Source organism: Chelonoidis abingdonii, chromosome 13, assembly GCF_003597395.2.
Source record: "Chelonoidis abingdonii isolate Lonesome George chromosome 13, CheloAbing_2.0, whole genome shotgun sequence".
Classification (NCBI taxonomy): domain Eukaryota; kingdom Metazoa; phylum Chordata; order Testudines; family Testudinidae; genus Chelonoidis; species Chelonoidis abingdonii.
The window spans coordinates 7,118,666-7,133,774 of NC_133781.1; the positions used below are offsets into that span (position 1 = coordinate 7,118,666).

Sequence of the window (15,109 nt, forward strand, 5' to 3'; positions counted from 1 at the left end):
ATGCTACAACCAGCTCTGAGGGGGGTCCACTACTAGGGCTGCCAACTTTCTAATCGCAAAAACTGAATACCCTTGTCCTGCCCCTTCCCTGAGACCCTGCCCCCACTCACTCCATCCCCCCTCACACCCTTGCTCGCTCTCCCTCATTTTCACTGGGCTGGGGCAGGGGATTGGGGTGCACGAGGGGATGAGGGTTCTGGCCGGAGATGTGGGCTCTGGGTTGGGGCCGGGCATAAGAGGTTTGACATGTAGAAGGGGGCTCTGGGCAGGGGACAAGGGGTTTGGAGTGAAGGAGGTGGGGTGCAGGGTGTGGGTTCTGGAAGGGAGTTTGTGTGTTGGAGGGGTCTCAGAGCTGGGGCAGGTGTTTGAGGTTCAGGCTCTGTCTGGATGGCACTTACTTCAGGCAGCTCCCAAAAGTGGTCAGATTGTCTGGCTCCTAGACGAAGGGGCCAGGGGACTCTGTGCACTGCCCGTACCCACAGCCCTCCCCCCCTCCCCCACAACTCCCATTGGCTGCGGTTGCTGGCCACTGTGAGCTGTGGAGTTGGCACTTGGGGCAGGGCACTGGGGCAGTGCATAGAGACGCCATGGCTGCCCATGTGCCTAAGGGCCGGACATGCCAGCTGCTGCCGGTAGCCGCATGGAGCCGGGGAGCCTGCCTTAGCCCTGCTGTGCCGCCAACTGCTCTGTAAGTGGCCAGAGTCCATTTTCGAGTGGGCGTTCCAGTCAAGAACTGGATGCCTGGCAACCCTATCCACTACCCCTTCCCTAGCTGCCACTCCATCCCCCTCTGTCCCATCCCTAGCTGGACATGATAGCTGGTTGCCTCACCTGAATTCTCTCACCATAGTTTCACCATAGTCTGCTGGACCCCATATTTATTTGCCAAACATATTTCCCTGCTTGTCTCCTAAATCTTCTATCCATCCCATTACTCTCTCTCTCTCTCTGCCCCCCAGGGGCGGCTCCAGGCCCCAGCACACCAAGCGCGTGCTTGGGGTGGCAAGCCGCGGGGGGTGCTCTGCCAGCGCTGTGAAGGCGGCAGGCAGGCTGCCCTCCACGGCTTGCTTGTGGAGGGTCCACTGGTCCTGCGGCTTTGGAGGACCTCCCTGCCTGCCGTGCTTGGGGCGGCAAAATTCCTAGAGCCTCCCCTGCTGCCCCCCTACATCTGTTGCACCCCCCCATCTGTCCCCCCCTTGCTTTCCAACCCTATCATATGCCTCATACCCCTGCTATCCCTCACAATCCCCCCATTCTCTTGCTTTCCACATTCCCCCCCCCCCGCTTGGTGCGTCTTATGCTTTTCACATTTCCCTATACATCCCTCAGCCTGCTTCCTGCCCCCACATTCCCCTGCCCCCTCAACTTGTCTCCTGCAGGAGTGGGAAGACTATGGCCTGGGGACCACATCCAGCCCTTCAGACGTTTTAATCCGGCCCTTGAGCTCTCACTGGGGAGTGGGGTCTGGGGCTTGACCCATTCTGTGCATGCCCTGGCTCTGTGTGTCTCTCGGAAGCAGTGACATGCCCCCACTCCAGCTCCTACACGTAGGGGCAGCCAGGGAGGTCTGCATGCTGACCCCGCCCAAAGTGCCAGCCATGCATCTCCCACGGGCTGGGGTTCCTGGCCAATAGGAGCTGCAGGGGCGGCACCTGCGGATGGGGCAGTATGTGGAGCCGCCTGGCCATGCCTCCATGTAGGATCCGGAGGGGGGAGGACATGCTGCTGCTTCCGGGAGCAGCTTGAGGTAAGCACTGCCCCGAGCCTGCACCTCTGACCCCCTCCTGTGCCCCAACGCACTGCCCTAGCCCTGATCCCCCTTCTGCCCTCTGAGCCCCTCAGTCCCAGCCCAGAGCACCCTCCTGCACCACAGCCCCATCCCAGAGCTTGCACTCCCAGCTGCAGCCCTTCAACCCCCGCCCATACCCCAACCCCCTGCCCCAGTCCAGAGCCCCCTTCCACACCCTAAACTCCTCATTTCTGGCCCCACTCCAGAGCCCTCACCCCCTCCTGCACCCCAACCCCCAATTTTGTGAATATTTGTGGCCCACCATACAATTTCTATACTTAGATGTGGCCCTCGGGCCACAAAGTTTGCCCACCGCTGCACCGATGTAAATACATTAATGGAAGTAATGGTCCAGGCAAGGCCTGATTCAATTTATGCAAATAAAAGGTAGACTGTTGGGTGTTTTGTCTGAAGTTCCACCCTGGGGATGCCTGTGATCTTCCTTAGGGATCTCTCTCTTCCATCCTGGAAGATCTCTATGATCCACATCTTGTTTCTCTCCACCTCACGGATCTCTCCTGCATTCAATATAATATGAACTCATTTTATATGGACAATATGCAGCTGAGGTCCACATTGCAGACAGGAACGAAGACACTTGCTGTAAATGAAGCTGTGTCAATGTCAGTGGAGCAGGATATTAGGCCCAACAATTATAATGTTGCTTTTATGCAAACTCTGTGTCTGAGTCTCCAGCAGCCTGTCCAGACTTGGAGGATAATACACAAATTCATTCATTCACATGTGTGCAAGAAGTTACCTTGGCTCTCTCCAGGTTTTTCCTTTGTTCATGGAATGCAGATGGGCTTTTCAGTGCTGCAGTAAGAAACACAGAAGCACAATCAGCACAAGGGAAGGAGCAAGCAGCCACCAGAATACTCAGCAATAGAATTTTAACAAGTGCTATAAAAATAGCAACACAAATGAGCCCATCTCTGTATTGAGCTAACTAAAAACTCAGAAGGCTATGGGAAATCCCAGTCTCTCAGCCAGGCTCTGGCAGGAGAGCAGAGAGGATGGAGAGCAAGGAGAGAGCAGAAGCCCACAGGCAGAGAGATGGTGCAGGCTGTGCAGCTCAGCGCTCGCTGGGACACTTCCTCTTCCAGGGGAGGCTCTGTGGGTTACAGCACCAGGAGGCCTCAGAACATGGTGGGGAGGAGAAAGCAAGGGGTCAGTACCCAGAAGAGAGGAGACCTCGTTAAAGGACTCTGTCAGCAGGTGGGCCTGCAAGTGGCTCAAACTGTGTGGCCAAGTCCAGGGGAACATGAAAAAACAAAGGGATCTCGTCATTCTTCACTTGGGTTGCAAGTGTATATTAATCACAGGGCTCAGAAGCTTTTGTTCTCTGCTCTCCTCCCCAGTTTCTTCACTAACTGCACACCAACCTCATCTCTGTTCATTTACACAATCCCCTTCTTTGCAGCTCCCGCCTTCCAGCAGCCTTCCTGGCTCTCTGACACTCTTCTCCATCCCCCTGTGAAAGGTGCTGGGCAACCGAACTGTGGGTTTGGGGAGTGCTAAGTTAGCACATGACCCACTCTGGGAGCCAAAGTCAGCAGGCTGCTCTAGCCACCCCTTTCAAAGACTCTTCCTGAAAGTGTTTGGTTTTCCCCAGAGAACGGCATCTGTACAATTCTGTTCACCCTCGTCAGAATATTATATCATGCAGGGGAGGTCAGCCTGGTTGATGAGGGTCCCTGTGGCACATGCTAAGGCCTACAGCTCTCTAGGAATTACATACAGCTTGTGGGTTGAAAATCTGGGTAATTTCAGGGTTCCACTCTTTGTTATTCCTGGGTACTTCAAAATACCAATCGACAATAAGTTCTTTAGTATCATCTCAGTATCAACTTCTGAGAGCTGAGTGTAAAGAATCTGTTTCCAGTGCTGTTCAAAGCCTCTAATGACAATATCTGGAACTTTATGTTAAAGTTCAGCTAGAAGTTATTTATATTTCTGGCTGAAAACCGTGGTTTCCAAAGTGCAGAAATAAAGGCTGTGAACAAAAGCAAGGCCACAGTTTGCTCTGCGTCACGTTATTCCCCATTTGCAGGGTGTAAATGAGAGCAGAGTTTGGTTGTGCATTTGAAATCTGTAGGAAAGACTCAGTCTTTTTTTGGGTGTCCAGGGAATTTCTTCTCTGGCAAGAAAAGAAAAAAGACTCAAACATCTCCTTGGGTTCCCGCATTGAATGGAAGGGGCATTCTAAAGTGAGAAGTTCAGGGGTCTATTTTGTTTGGCACCATTTATTTAGCTAACTTACTGCTTGATCCTTGGCAGGAATAAAAAAAAGGGATTAGAAATTCATTTTCCACAGAGCTCAGAACCTAGCAGCCAGTCTACACTCCAGAAATGTGGGAGTAAATGGGGAGCTCAGGCAGAACAAATAAACATGTAGGGGAAAGGAAAGGAGGCCAAGGAGGATTTTGGGTGGATTGGCTGGTGGAAGGGGATGGATCCAGTGGAAAAAATAGGATGGATCACACCAAAGTACAAAGGGCCAGGAACCTTTTCTTGCGTCCAACATTTCAAGAGCAGACAGACAGACATGCTTGTATGATTGTGCCGTGCTTTGGTGAGCAGCCACGAGGATGGTGACAGCTGTTTTAATCAAAAGCAAAATAAAATGAGTGCACAAAAAAAAACCACAATGAAGTAAATAAGGGACATTACTTTTGATAGCCCAGTTCACTACGAAGTCCTAGTGTTATGAGGTTTCTGTGGGCAGGAATTGACCAGGTCAAACTTCATTTCATGCTATTCATAATGAAAGTGTTGCAGAATTTAGTCATTTACCAAGATTTTGGAGGAATTATGTGGATGCTGCAGCTTGTATTAGTCTGCAAAACAAATAAAGGTATTGCTAGCATCGGTTCTTCAAACAACATATCAGGATAGATCTGTGATGGGATTCACCAGTTTGGAAGTGCAGGTGGCTTTGCAGAAAACGGACAAAGCTGCTGCACTTGACATGCCAATTTTAGGACAGATTTTGCCTTTAAGACAAAACCCTGTGTTTGGGAGGATGAGGAGCAGCCTCTGTGTAGCCTGAGCACAGCATGAATTAGGCCAGAATTCTACTGGGGATCCTGAGAATCAATCTCTGTAGCAGCAGCTGGTCCACCACCAGATGCAGTGAATGGCTAGTTCCAGCCCAGCCCTCTCATTTTGCAGATTGCAGCTGACTCTTGCATAGGGTTGCTAGGGAAAGACTTTTTGCACACTCTTCCTTGTTTGGGCAAATACCCACACAGTCTGCCCCTTTGTGGATCATGAGATGTAGACAGTTAGTGATACTCCTGACTTTATGGCAAATGCTTCCCAGCAGTTCCACAGAGTGAATTTGCCCTGTAAACCAGGCATGAAACATTTTTATCAAGCCAATAAAATTGCATCTGGATGAGACGTTCAATAACATATCCTGTTGTTTTTGGTCCTCCTGTTCACTAACAGGGCAGGCTTGGCTCAGTTACTTCAGTGTGAATCCAGAGTTCCTCCATTGACTTCACTGAGCCTGATTCTCTGCTTACTTTCACAAGTTCTACCCTGTGTGACTCCATTAGCTGAGCGAGGCTGAGATTGGAGTTTGTGCCATTTTCACCTAAGGCAGTCAACCATCTCTCCAGGGGGGAGAAGAGGGGCATATCTGCAAAGCGTTCCTCTCTGTTCAGTCATAGTCTACCCTATAGGCTGTGCAAGGCTGGTCCTTGCCTTTGCCTCCCTGACTGCTTTAGCCATTCCATTTGGAACTGATCACAGACTGACCTTTCATAGCATCAGGTTGTTCCCACCGTTGAGGCCACATCGGACACTCCTGCTGCACACTAGCTAAGATGCTTCAGCTTGGTGTGTTCTGTATTATTTGTCTGAGGCTTTCACTTTAATGATCTTTCAGTAAATGGTTACAGAACATTGTCGTGTTCAGCACCTCCAAGTGCTGTTGAGAACATTCATAACTCATTGGTATCCAGAAGGGATTGCTCAACACTTTTACCCACTGATTTTCTATTACTGTGAATATTAATCTATCTCTCTGTCCTTTGTGGGTGGAAATCTAGAAATGGATCAGTTATAAAGAGGAGGCTAAAATCTTTGCAACAGAATTACACTAGCAGAAAATCTGGCAGAGGGATTTTAAATGACCCTTGTTCAAAATCCAGGACTGACAGTGTCCACTCTTGGACCAGTTTCACGATTAAGGTCTGATATCTTGTGACTCCTTAAGGCTGCTGTATCTCACAGAGTAGCTTTCTAATATACTGTATAAAACAACCATATCCAACCCTGGTGACTTTTGGGATCTCAAACTTTAAAATCATGACAGCCATGTTTACAGAACAGCTCTTTTTGATATATTGTAGACTGCACACTTTGTGCATTACAGCAACCCCACCTCATTCCACACTCACCTCAGTGTATGGAATGAGGTTCCAGTCGATGTGCACCTTCAAGAACTCAGCTTACATATGTATGCTTAGTGGCAGCAGAACATGGGGACACCATTAGGAACAGACCCTTGTTAGGACACATTGACTGTGCATGCGCAAACCCTCTGCGAGCTGGACTATTGAAAGGCATCTGTGAGATGCAGCAACAATCTCTCTGTCAAATGTCTAGTTTCTATCCTTCCTTGTGACATGATAGCGCTGTTAAGAAATGTGCACATTTGTATAATGGCAAAAGAGTATTTTATTGTCTTCATTCTCAAAAATGAATGAACCATTTGTGCCTAGTCTCTCTCCACATGGCCCCCTTGGACAGAGGCCTGCAAAATGCCAGCCCAAAAGGTGAAAGTGTGACAAAGCTGTAAGCAACAGGAAAACACCTTTGAGGCTTCTGCCCTAGTGCCAGTGCCTTTGCTGTGCGTTTCTGTGCCGTGTGCAATGCAGGAATTCTTCAGAAAGCGTTTGGTCCCCATTTCTAAAAGTGCATGTGCCCCATGTACTCACACCATTGGGGGATTTCCAGCTGCACAGACCTTTACATTCAAGAACTCCAGTTTATGCACATGCAATGGGACACTCTGCATGCTCATCTGGAGTGTGCCCCTTTTAAAATGTGAGCCAGTCATCTAACAGGAGATGTTAGAAGTGGCACAGAAATCTGACACTGTCACCAGCTCTTGCAATTCTCTCACAAGTCTGACAGTATCTGGTGTATTTTTAAAGCCCCAGGCTCTTGGATTTACATAAAAATTTTAATTTACATTAAAAATAAAAATGTCTTGACTTCCTGGTTGCAGAGAAAAGCTTGAAAGTATGAACCCAACAGGCTCAAAACCCAGAATGCAAATCAAAAAACCTCAACATTTATTATGTTTTAAAATCTCATGATTTATATGACAATTTCATGATTTGGGGCCTGACTCATGATTTTTGCATGCTTGAGGGTGGTAGTACGACACTGATTAGCCTTTTAATGCTAACACCAATTACAGACTCATGAAAGCAAGAGAATTAGAAAGATGGTGGGAGAGATAATTCAGGTGTTGAATGGAATACTATAGACATACGGTTACTGAAATGTCTTGTTACTGGAGAGCAGAGACCATACTGCTATCCTCTGTTTGGGTTTAAGAGCTGTTTGAACAGCACAGTCCTCAAGGAAGTCCATATTATAAAGCACAATAGCCGATAACAGAGAAAGAAAGAAGCAAGTAAGAAGTGTATTAGGTCTTGCAAATTTGCAGTCCTTTGCAATTATTCTAAAGGGGCAGTGAGAAGTGTGACAGACCCAGACCAGTGGGGTACAGGAGTCTGGTAGAGGGCAAATATACTGGTCACTGGATGAGTAGTTTTCTGTTCCCTGAGTGACCAGAGCAGGGGCTGCACTAGAGTAATCAGGAACCTGCTAGAACCAATTAAGGCAGACAGGCTGATTAGAACACCTGCAGCCATTCAAGGCAGGCTAATCAGGGCTCCCGGGTTTAAAAAGGAGCTCATTCAGTTTTGGGGGGAGAGGGAGCTGGGACCAAGAGGTGCAAGGAGCTGAGTGGATGTGCTGTTGGAGGACTAAGGAGTACAAGTGGTATCAGACACCAGGAGGAAGGTTCCATGGTGAGGATAAAGAAGGTGTTTGGAGGATGCTATGGAGAAGTAGCCCAGGGAGTTGTAGCTGTCATGCAGCTGTTACAGGAGGCACTATAGACAGCTGCAATCCACAGGGCCCTGGCCTGGAACGTGGAGTAGAGGATGGGCCTGGGTTCTCCCCAAACCTCCCAACTCCTGATCAGACACAGGAGGCGTTGACCTAGACTGTGGGTTCCTCCAGAGGGGACGATCACTGAGGTGAGCAAATCTGCCAATAAGTGTAGGACCTACCAAGGTAGAGGAGGAACTTTGTCACAGGAGACAAATTGTATAGGGACAAATGCTTGACCTGGGTTATTGCTAGTATTATAGCTTCTGTACATGGAGGGTTGTTCTAGACTAAGATGAAATGTGTCAGTTAACAAGACAGAAAGGAGGTCTGAGATCTAGCTGACTGGCTCCATTATTGCCACTTCCTGGCTTCATGCAGCTGGGTAGTGCAGGTGCAGCAGGCAGACCAGTTTCATTCTTGCCCTTCCTGGCTCTCATATGCTAGCACAGTGCTGTTGGTTTTGGCTTTCTGAAGCATTGGGCTATAGTGAGGGCTGGACTGGGCTGGATCCCACCAAATGAACTAGCAGCTGCAGAGCCTTGGTGAGGGAAATCTGCTTAGGAGGAAGGGGGATCTGTGCAGGGCACAGCACATGTGTGCTCCAGGGGATGCAGAGCAGGTGTGGCCCCCAGGAGATGCACTGACTCAGCATGGCTGTCAGCTGACCCCTGGCTAGACACCTGCTGGGGAGTTCTGGCTGTGCCTGGGAAAAGGGCTGGGTATGAATCCCACCAGGTAGCACAGTTCCTGCTGACTCATTGGCTGTGCCAGAGGGTGGGGGAAACGAGGTCATTGTTTTTATTGACTCTTGCCTTTTTAAATAAAACAGCAAGCTGTTCAGCTTAGACTGCTTGTCACTGCCCTGTGATGGAGAGACTCTGGCCACCACCAGGCCACAAACCACTTGAGATGTGGAGAAAAATCATGACCACTATCACCCTCTTTCCAGGGAAATTCATTCCAGCAGAAAATCCCAGACAGCTTCCGGCAGCCTGTTCTCTGCCTCTGGGCCTGAACCTGCCAGGTGATGAGCATCTTGGGAGACCTGGCACTTTTCAGATTCAAATGTGTCATCAGACTTCTGCTCTGACCATAAAGTGAACTGTTTGGCCCAGACAGGAGGGTGACCTGCAATGTACAAGAGAGTGGGACTGAAACTCTACTAAGGATGATGGCTAGCAGGCCAGTTTCTCAGCCAGTGTAAATCAGGGCAATTCCACTGACATCCATAGGAGGCCTCTGCATTATAACCCATATGATAGATATCCAAACATAGTGCTCACATGCCAGCTAGAGCAGCGAGGAGGTAGCGGGGTCCTCCCCAGAGCCCAACTTGCCAACCAGGGGTGAGAGTGAAACCCAGTCAAGTGGAGGGTGCCAGAGAGCAGCTACCTATAAGCATCAGAAGGCTAATGCAACATCTGCAGGAACTACTGGTGGTTGTGCTCTAGCTCTGTGATGCATGTGGCACAGAGAGTGGCAGGTGAGGTACTCACGTGGCATGATGCCCTGGTCTGCTAGCTGCTCACGGGTTCTTCTCTGCTGAAGCCGTAACTGTAAAACTGTCAGAGAAAGAGTGTCAGGAAGAGATGCAAACTTTTTCCTGAAGCAAGTAACATTCTGCGAACAGCCTCACAGAGCTTTCAGCAACATGTCCAACGCTTTCTGCCACTGAGGATGAAAGACAGTCTTGCCCTTAACGTGAGGAGAGATGAATTCCCTTAAAATGAGAGGAGTTCCTGAAAAATAGTAAGGGAGTCCCTGCAAAGCAGGTGCTGAGGCATTGCTGTGATCCTGTTTTATTCAATATCTGGGGGAAGGGGGACAGAAGGATCAGCAGGTGAGAGAGGACACAGACAGAGCCTCTTAGCTGTTCTCCAGAGTCTCAAGCTGTGGTGCTCTTTTTAAATGAAATTTGAAAGAACCTTCCAAATGGACAACAAATGTAAAAGATGCTCAAGGCTGCAGAGAACCTGAAACAGAGCACTGAGCTGCCCCATTCAGTAAGATGGGGTTGACTCATTATACTTTGTAATGTCACCATTGCTGGCTATTTCACTGCCCATCACAGCATGTCTGAAAGGAAAGGAAGGGTCTGTCCTGGTGCTTCCCATAGCACAGGGCATGCTGGAGGTGTGTCAGGGACTGGCCAAGGGGATACAAAGGCAGCATCCATTAAGAAGGGGAGACTTTTAAGCATGCATAGAGGCCTTGCACGGGGTGTGATTGGTTTCATTTTTCCAAAGGTGGCTCAGCATTCAATAGTTTGGGACGTGCTGCTCCAGGGCAACCAAAAAACCCAGAACGAAACCAAAGTGCATAGCAATTCCTGGAGTGGTGTGAGAGCTCTCAGCCACACCAAACCTCCCCTGGAAACATGGGATCTAAATAACATGGGTTCTTTCTGTCTGCTGTGCTGCAGGTGGGATATGTGAGAGCCCCATATTGCTACTGGGGGCAGAGGCAGATGGAGAGGAGGATTATGAGGGGGCTAGGCTTTGTGTAGGGGGTGGCTGTTGGCATGGAGGGTGCAGACAGCCCCCTGGCCTGCCCTGGAAGTCATTATTTTGGCACCTGTGTCAGTGTCCTCATGATGGGTACCATATGGTGGCCATGAAGCAGCACAAGATTGCTATATGTTGGGTATGTGGTGACTGAGAACTGTCGAGGTCTGAGTCCTTGACCCCGTGTGAGTGAGCAGGGGTGGGAGTCAGCAGGGTGGAGGACTTTGGTCTCACCTGCTGCACACATGGGAGATGGAGCCTGTACTTCAGCTCATGTTGTCTAACACAAGGTCAGTAGCATTAAAATATCTATTGTGCTACCGAAACCTGGCTGGAAGCTGCTGCTGAACCAGTGTTGGCCCAGTTGATGCCAGACAAGTGCTTAGCCCAATGAAGGCTAAGGGGGACAGCTAAGCTGTAGCTGTGCTCTCTGAACCAACCTAAAATGTAGGTCTCCAACCCCAAGCCTAGATCTAACACAGTGTGTCCATCTGGCTGGGATGGAGCTGGGGCTGGTCCTACTGCATCGCCTGCCCTGCTGCCCAGCACGGGCCATTCTGGGGTGGCTGGAATTTCTTGTTGCAGTGGCATTGGAGCTGTGTTGGCTGATGGCGCTTGGCTATTTCAGTGTTCACAGAGATGACCTTTTGCCTGAATCACCTCAAGATTTCATGGCACTGGAATGGCCCCAGGACTATCCCAGGGGATTGCAAGCTCAATTCACACAGCTGGTCATAGTTGGGATCTGGGGTTTGGCCTTAGATTGATGGTGGAAGCACCTCAGGAACCCTGAAGCTCCATGTGGCACTGTGCTGCTGCTAACCCCTCCCTTAGAGGTGAATACAACCCTCGCCACACTCGCCCTCATGGGGCTTTGGCTGCATGATTTCTTTTTCCATGATCTTTTGTCCTGGGTGCCATGTGGCTCTGTTTGCTGGGAGCTCCAGATAACACATTTAGGAGAGCTTAGCTCTGTACATTTAAGAAGGGACTAAGATAAAATGTCAATCGCTAGTATCACTTCTTAGAACGAAAGCTCTGGCAGATGGGAACCAGCCACTGAACACCGCAGACCTTGGCTTCTCTGTGACAATGAAAGCAGCTGTGCCAACTCCCTGTTGATAGTTACAATATGCTGAGAGAGGCTCCTCCAGACACCTTATAGTAGATCCTGTGTTATAGTATACTGTGTCTGTGTGGCACTGCATGGTAGAGTGTGTATTCTCTTACTATTGCAGTCACACTGGCTATAGTAATAGATTTGACACCCTCTCTCTTTTGGTTATTTATCATGCAGTTTTTCAAAGAAATGTAATTCAAAGAAAAAGGAAACAGTGTGGATTGCTCTCCTTTCTATTTCATTGCACTGAGGCCAGAATACTGATTCTTCAACATTTTTCTTCATTAGGAGAAATTCAGTAGCTAGAGCAGTGCTTAATTTGAAATGAAAGAGGCCAGGGCTCAAGCAATTTTTTTACGTTCATCATTGATGCAGCAAGCCCAGATGTGCTGGGCTATAAACTGCCAAGCCAAGGGGTGCGGAGTCTCAGCTCTGACACAAATTAAGCACCGAGTTAGAGATTTTAGCAGGGATACGTGTATTTTCATGGACATAATATAATGGCATACTCATCTCTTGACTAGAGATGAGCCCATAGACAAGGCCTTGTGAAAATCACAATATCGTGAACTGCATGGAAATTGTGAAATTAGCCCAATACCACAATTTTTCTAATACTTTTACAAAATGAAATGAGGGGACCAGGATCATGTGATCTTGTTGCATTCCTTCTGTCTGCCATTTTAGGTTGTGTCTGTGGGGAAGAAAGAGGAACAGTAGCAAGCTCTGGTGCCACCACATGGACCATAAGCAGCTGTGGCCTCAGCAGGGAGGTGGAAGCAGGCATCTGCGTGTGCAGGTCTCGTGCTCAGTGCAGCATGTCACATGTGGCAGCATCATGTTAGAGGATTAGTTTGGGGGGACTCAGAGACTAGTTTTATGCAAAGGATTGTAATAGTGACCTTTCCCCAACTGCATTCTGTGCATATTCTGTGAAATTTGATGCTTTACCCAGGATACTGCTGTGAATTTTCTAAAAAAAAATCCACTATTTTCACAGGTCCCTAGCCAGAGCAGAACCCCCAGCCTGAGCACCCCAAGACTTTAGCAGACTCAAAGTAATGATCGATAAGGTCCCCTGGGCAGAACATCTAAGGAAAACAGGAGTTCAGGAGAGCTGGCGGTTGTTCAAGGAGACAATATTAAAGACACAACTACAAACTATCCCGATGAGCAGGAAAGAAGAGGCCAATATGGCTCCTTCAGGAGGTCTTTAATGGTCAGATTATCAGAAAGGAATCGTACAGAAAATGGAAACATGGATAATTGCTAAGAAGGAGTATAAAAGAATAGCACAAGTGTGTAGAGACAAAGCAGAAAGGCTAATCATAGAATATCAGGGTTGGAAGGGACCTCAGGAGGGGATCTAGTCCAACCCCCTGCTCAAAGCAGGACCAATCTCCAACTAAATCATCCCAACCAGGGCTCTGTCAAGCTGGACCTTAAAAACCTCTAAGGAAGGAGATTCCACCATCTCCCTAGGTAACCCATTCCAGTGCTAAAATACACAATGATTTACATCTAGCCAGGAACATAAAGGCAATAAGAAGAGTTATTTAAATATAATGGGAGCAAGAGAAAGACAAAGGAAAATGTAGGTCCTCTACTTAGCAGGAAGGAGAGCTAACAACTGATATCAAGAAGACTGAGGTGTTTAATGCCCATTTTGCTTCGGTTCTCACTAAAAAGGTTAATGGGGACCAGATACCAACAAATCTAATATTAACAACAAGGGGGAAGGAACGGAACCAAAACAGGGAAAGACCAGGTTAAAGAATATTTACATAAGCTGAAGATATTCAAGTTGGCTGGGCCTGTTGAAACTCTAGGGTACTTACGGAAGTCTGACTCTTTTGGATCATGGGGTTTGGTGAAGTCCGAGGATGGCAGAAGGGCAAAATTGACCGGATCTTAAAAGGGCAGAAGGAATCTGGAGACGATAACCATCCACTAATAATCAATACGGAAAGATCTGAACAAATGATCAAACAATCATCTATTACACACTAGTAGAAAATAGGTGATTAAGTTGTCAAGGTTGTTTCCCACTTTGAACTTGGAGCACAAAATGGACCGCAGAACTTTAAGCTTTAATTACAGTATAAATCTGGTACTGCCACCAGCCAGAATTGTGTCGGCACACTTCGTTCCGCAAAACTTCCCGGGGAACCAGCCCACCCCTGGTCTAAACAATATAGAAATTAGAACATCCCTCTTCCCCCCAGACTTTCCCTACTCGGGTTGCCTTGAGAGCTTCACTGATCCAAACCTTGGATCTAAAACGGAGAATAGCAATCCCCTCATCCCCCCAATTCCCGGTGATTCAGACTAACCTGATTTTAAAACAAAGGAAATACAATCAGGTTATAAAAGAGAACTTAATTATAAAGAGAAGAAAGGTAAAATATGTCTGTAATGATGGAAAATGCTTTACAGTATTCAGATTCATATGCCAAGGGCTCCGCCCGCCAGCCTTGATCAAGTATAGACAGAGTAAATCCTTCCAGCAAAAAGACAATTTACAAGTTGAAGAAAACATAGACTATCTGCTGCCCTCCAGGTTATTACTTTACTATTATGAAAACATGAAACATCCTGTAGAAAGATGGACAGCGGGTTACGTGGTCCTAGGCCCAAGAGTGAACACAACAATACAAAAGGCACACAACTTCACTCCACCAGACTTTTGAAAGCACTTGCCCCTATTGGTCCATGGCAAGTGTCAGCCAGGTTTTACTAAGCTCTTACCCTTATAGGTAAAAGGACATTAACCCTTACCACTGTTAGCAAAGTAATAAGCCAGCATGTATTTTTTTTCAGAACAAATCTGCCAGACCAAAATTCTGTTGACGTTAAGCCTAAGTTGGGAGGATGGGAATAGAGAACAGTTAGATGGATTGGCTGTTATTAGTAGGCTTTGGACAGTCCCCACATGACGTCTCCTAAGAAACAGGAATGTGTTCGGATGAAATTATATAGTGATGCACAACTATTGAAGACAACCATAAAGTAGTTATCAAGGTTTGCTGCAAACTGAGGGCATATCTAGCAGGGTCCTGCAGGTCAGTTCTGGGCTGGTCTATTCTATAATAGAACTATAGAGAAAGAAATGGCTGTAGCGACAGACAATGATTCATCCACCAATTCCGTCTTCCACAGGGCCAGTCAGGGCTTCAGAGGAATAAGTGAGAAAGACTATATTGATAATGTCCATCTTCATCATCAGTCCCAGCACTGGCATTGGGGCTAAGGAGAATCCAGGAGGCTATCCGCATCCTTGATCATCTTGATAATGGATTGTGGACTGTCTCCATGTTCTCTTATTTTTTTTTTACCCAGTTTGCTTTGGCCTTACACATCCTTGGTAAAAGTTCTCAGGTTGACTGTAGCATTTTGTGAGAGTATACTTTTTTGTTTTAAATTTTGTGCCTGTTTATTCGGTTGGACTCTAACCCTGGTTTGTGTTGATGGAAGGAGTAATATTTACTCACTTTTTCCACTATTCATGATTTTATAACTGAATTATTCACCCCCTTAGTCCTCTCTCTAGCTGAC

The 15,109-nt window shown here is 47.7% G+C and overlaps 1 protein-coding gene across 10 annotated transcripts in view; it reads right to left on the reverse strand.

The window, feature by feature from the left end:
• Positions 1-15,109, reverse strand: part of MYOCD (myocardin) — a 484,598-nt gene that overhangs the window by 47,341 nt on the left and 422,148 nt on the right. For 7 of the 10 annotated variants that reach the window (XM_075071726.1, XM_032803678.2, XM_075071727.1 and 4 more), the window contains 2 exons: positions 9,427-9,492; positions 2,550-2,605 (listed from right to left, as the gene is read on the reverse strand). In XM_075071726.1, coding sequence (XP_074927827.1) covers positions 2,550-2,605; positions 9,427-9,492 — 122 coding nt within the window. The other 3 variants (XM_075071728.1, XM_032803718.2, XM_032803728.1) reach the window with 2 other exon arrangements.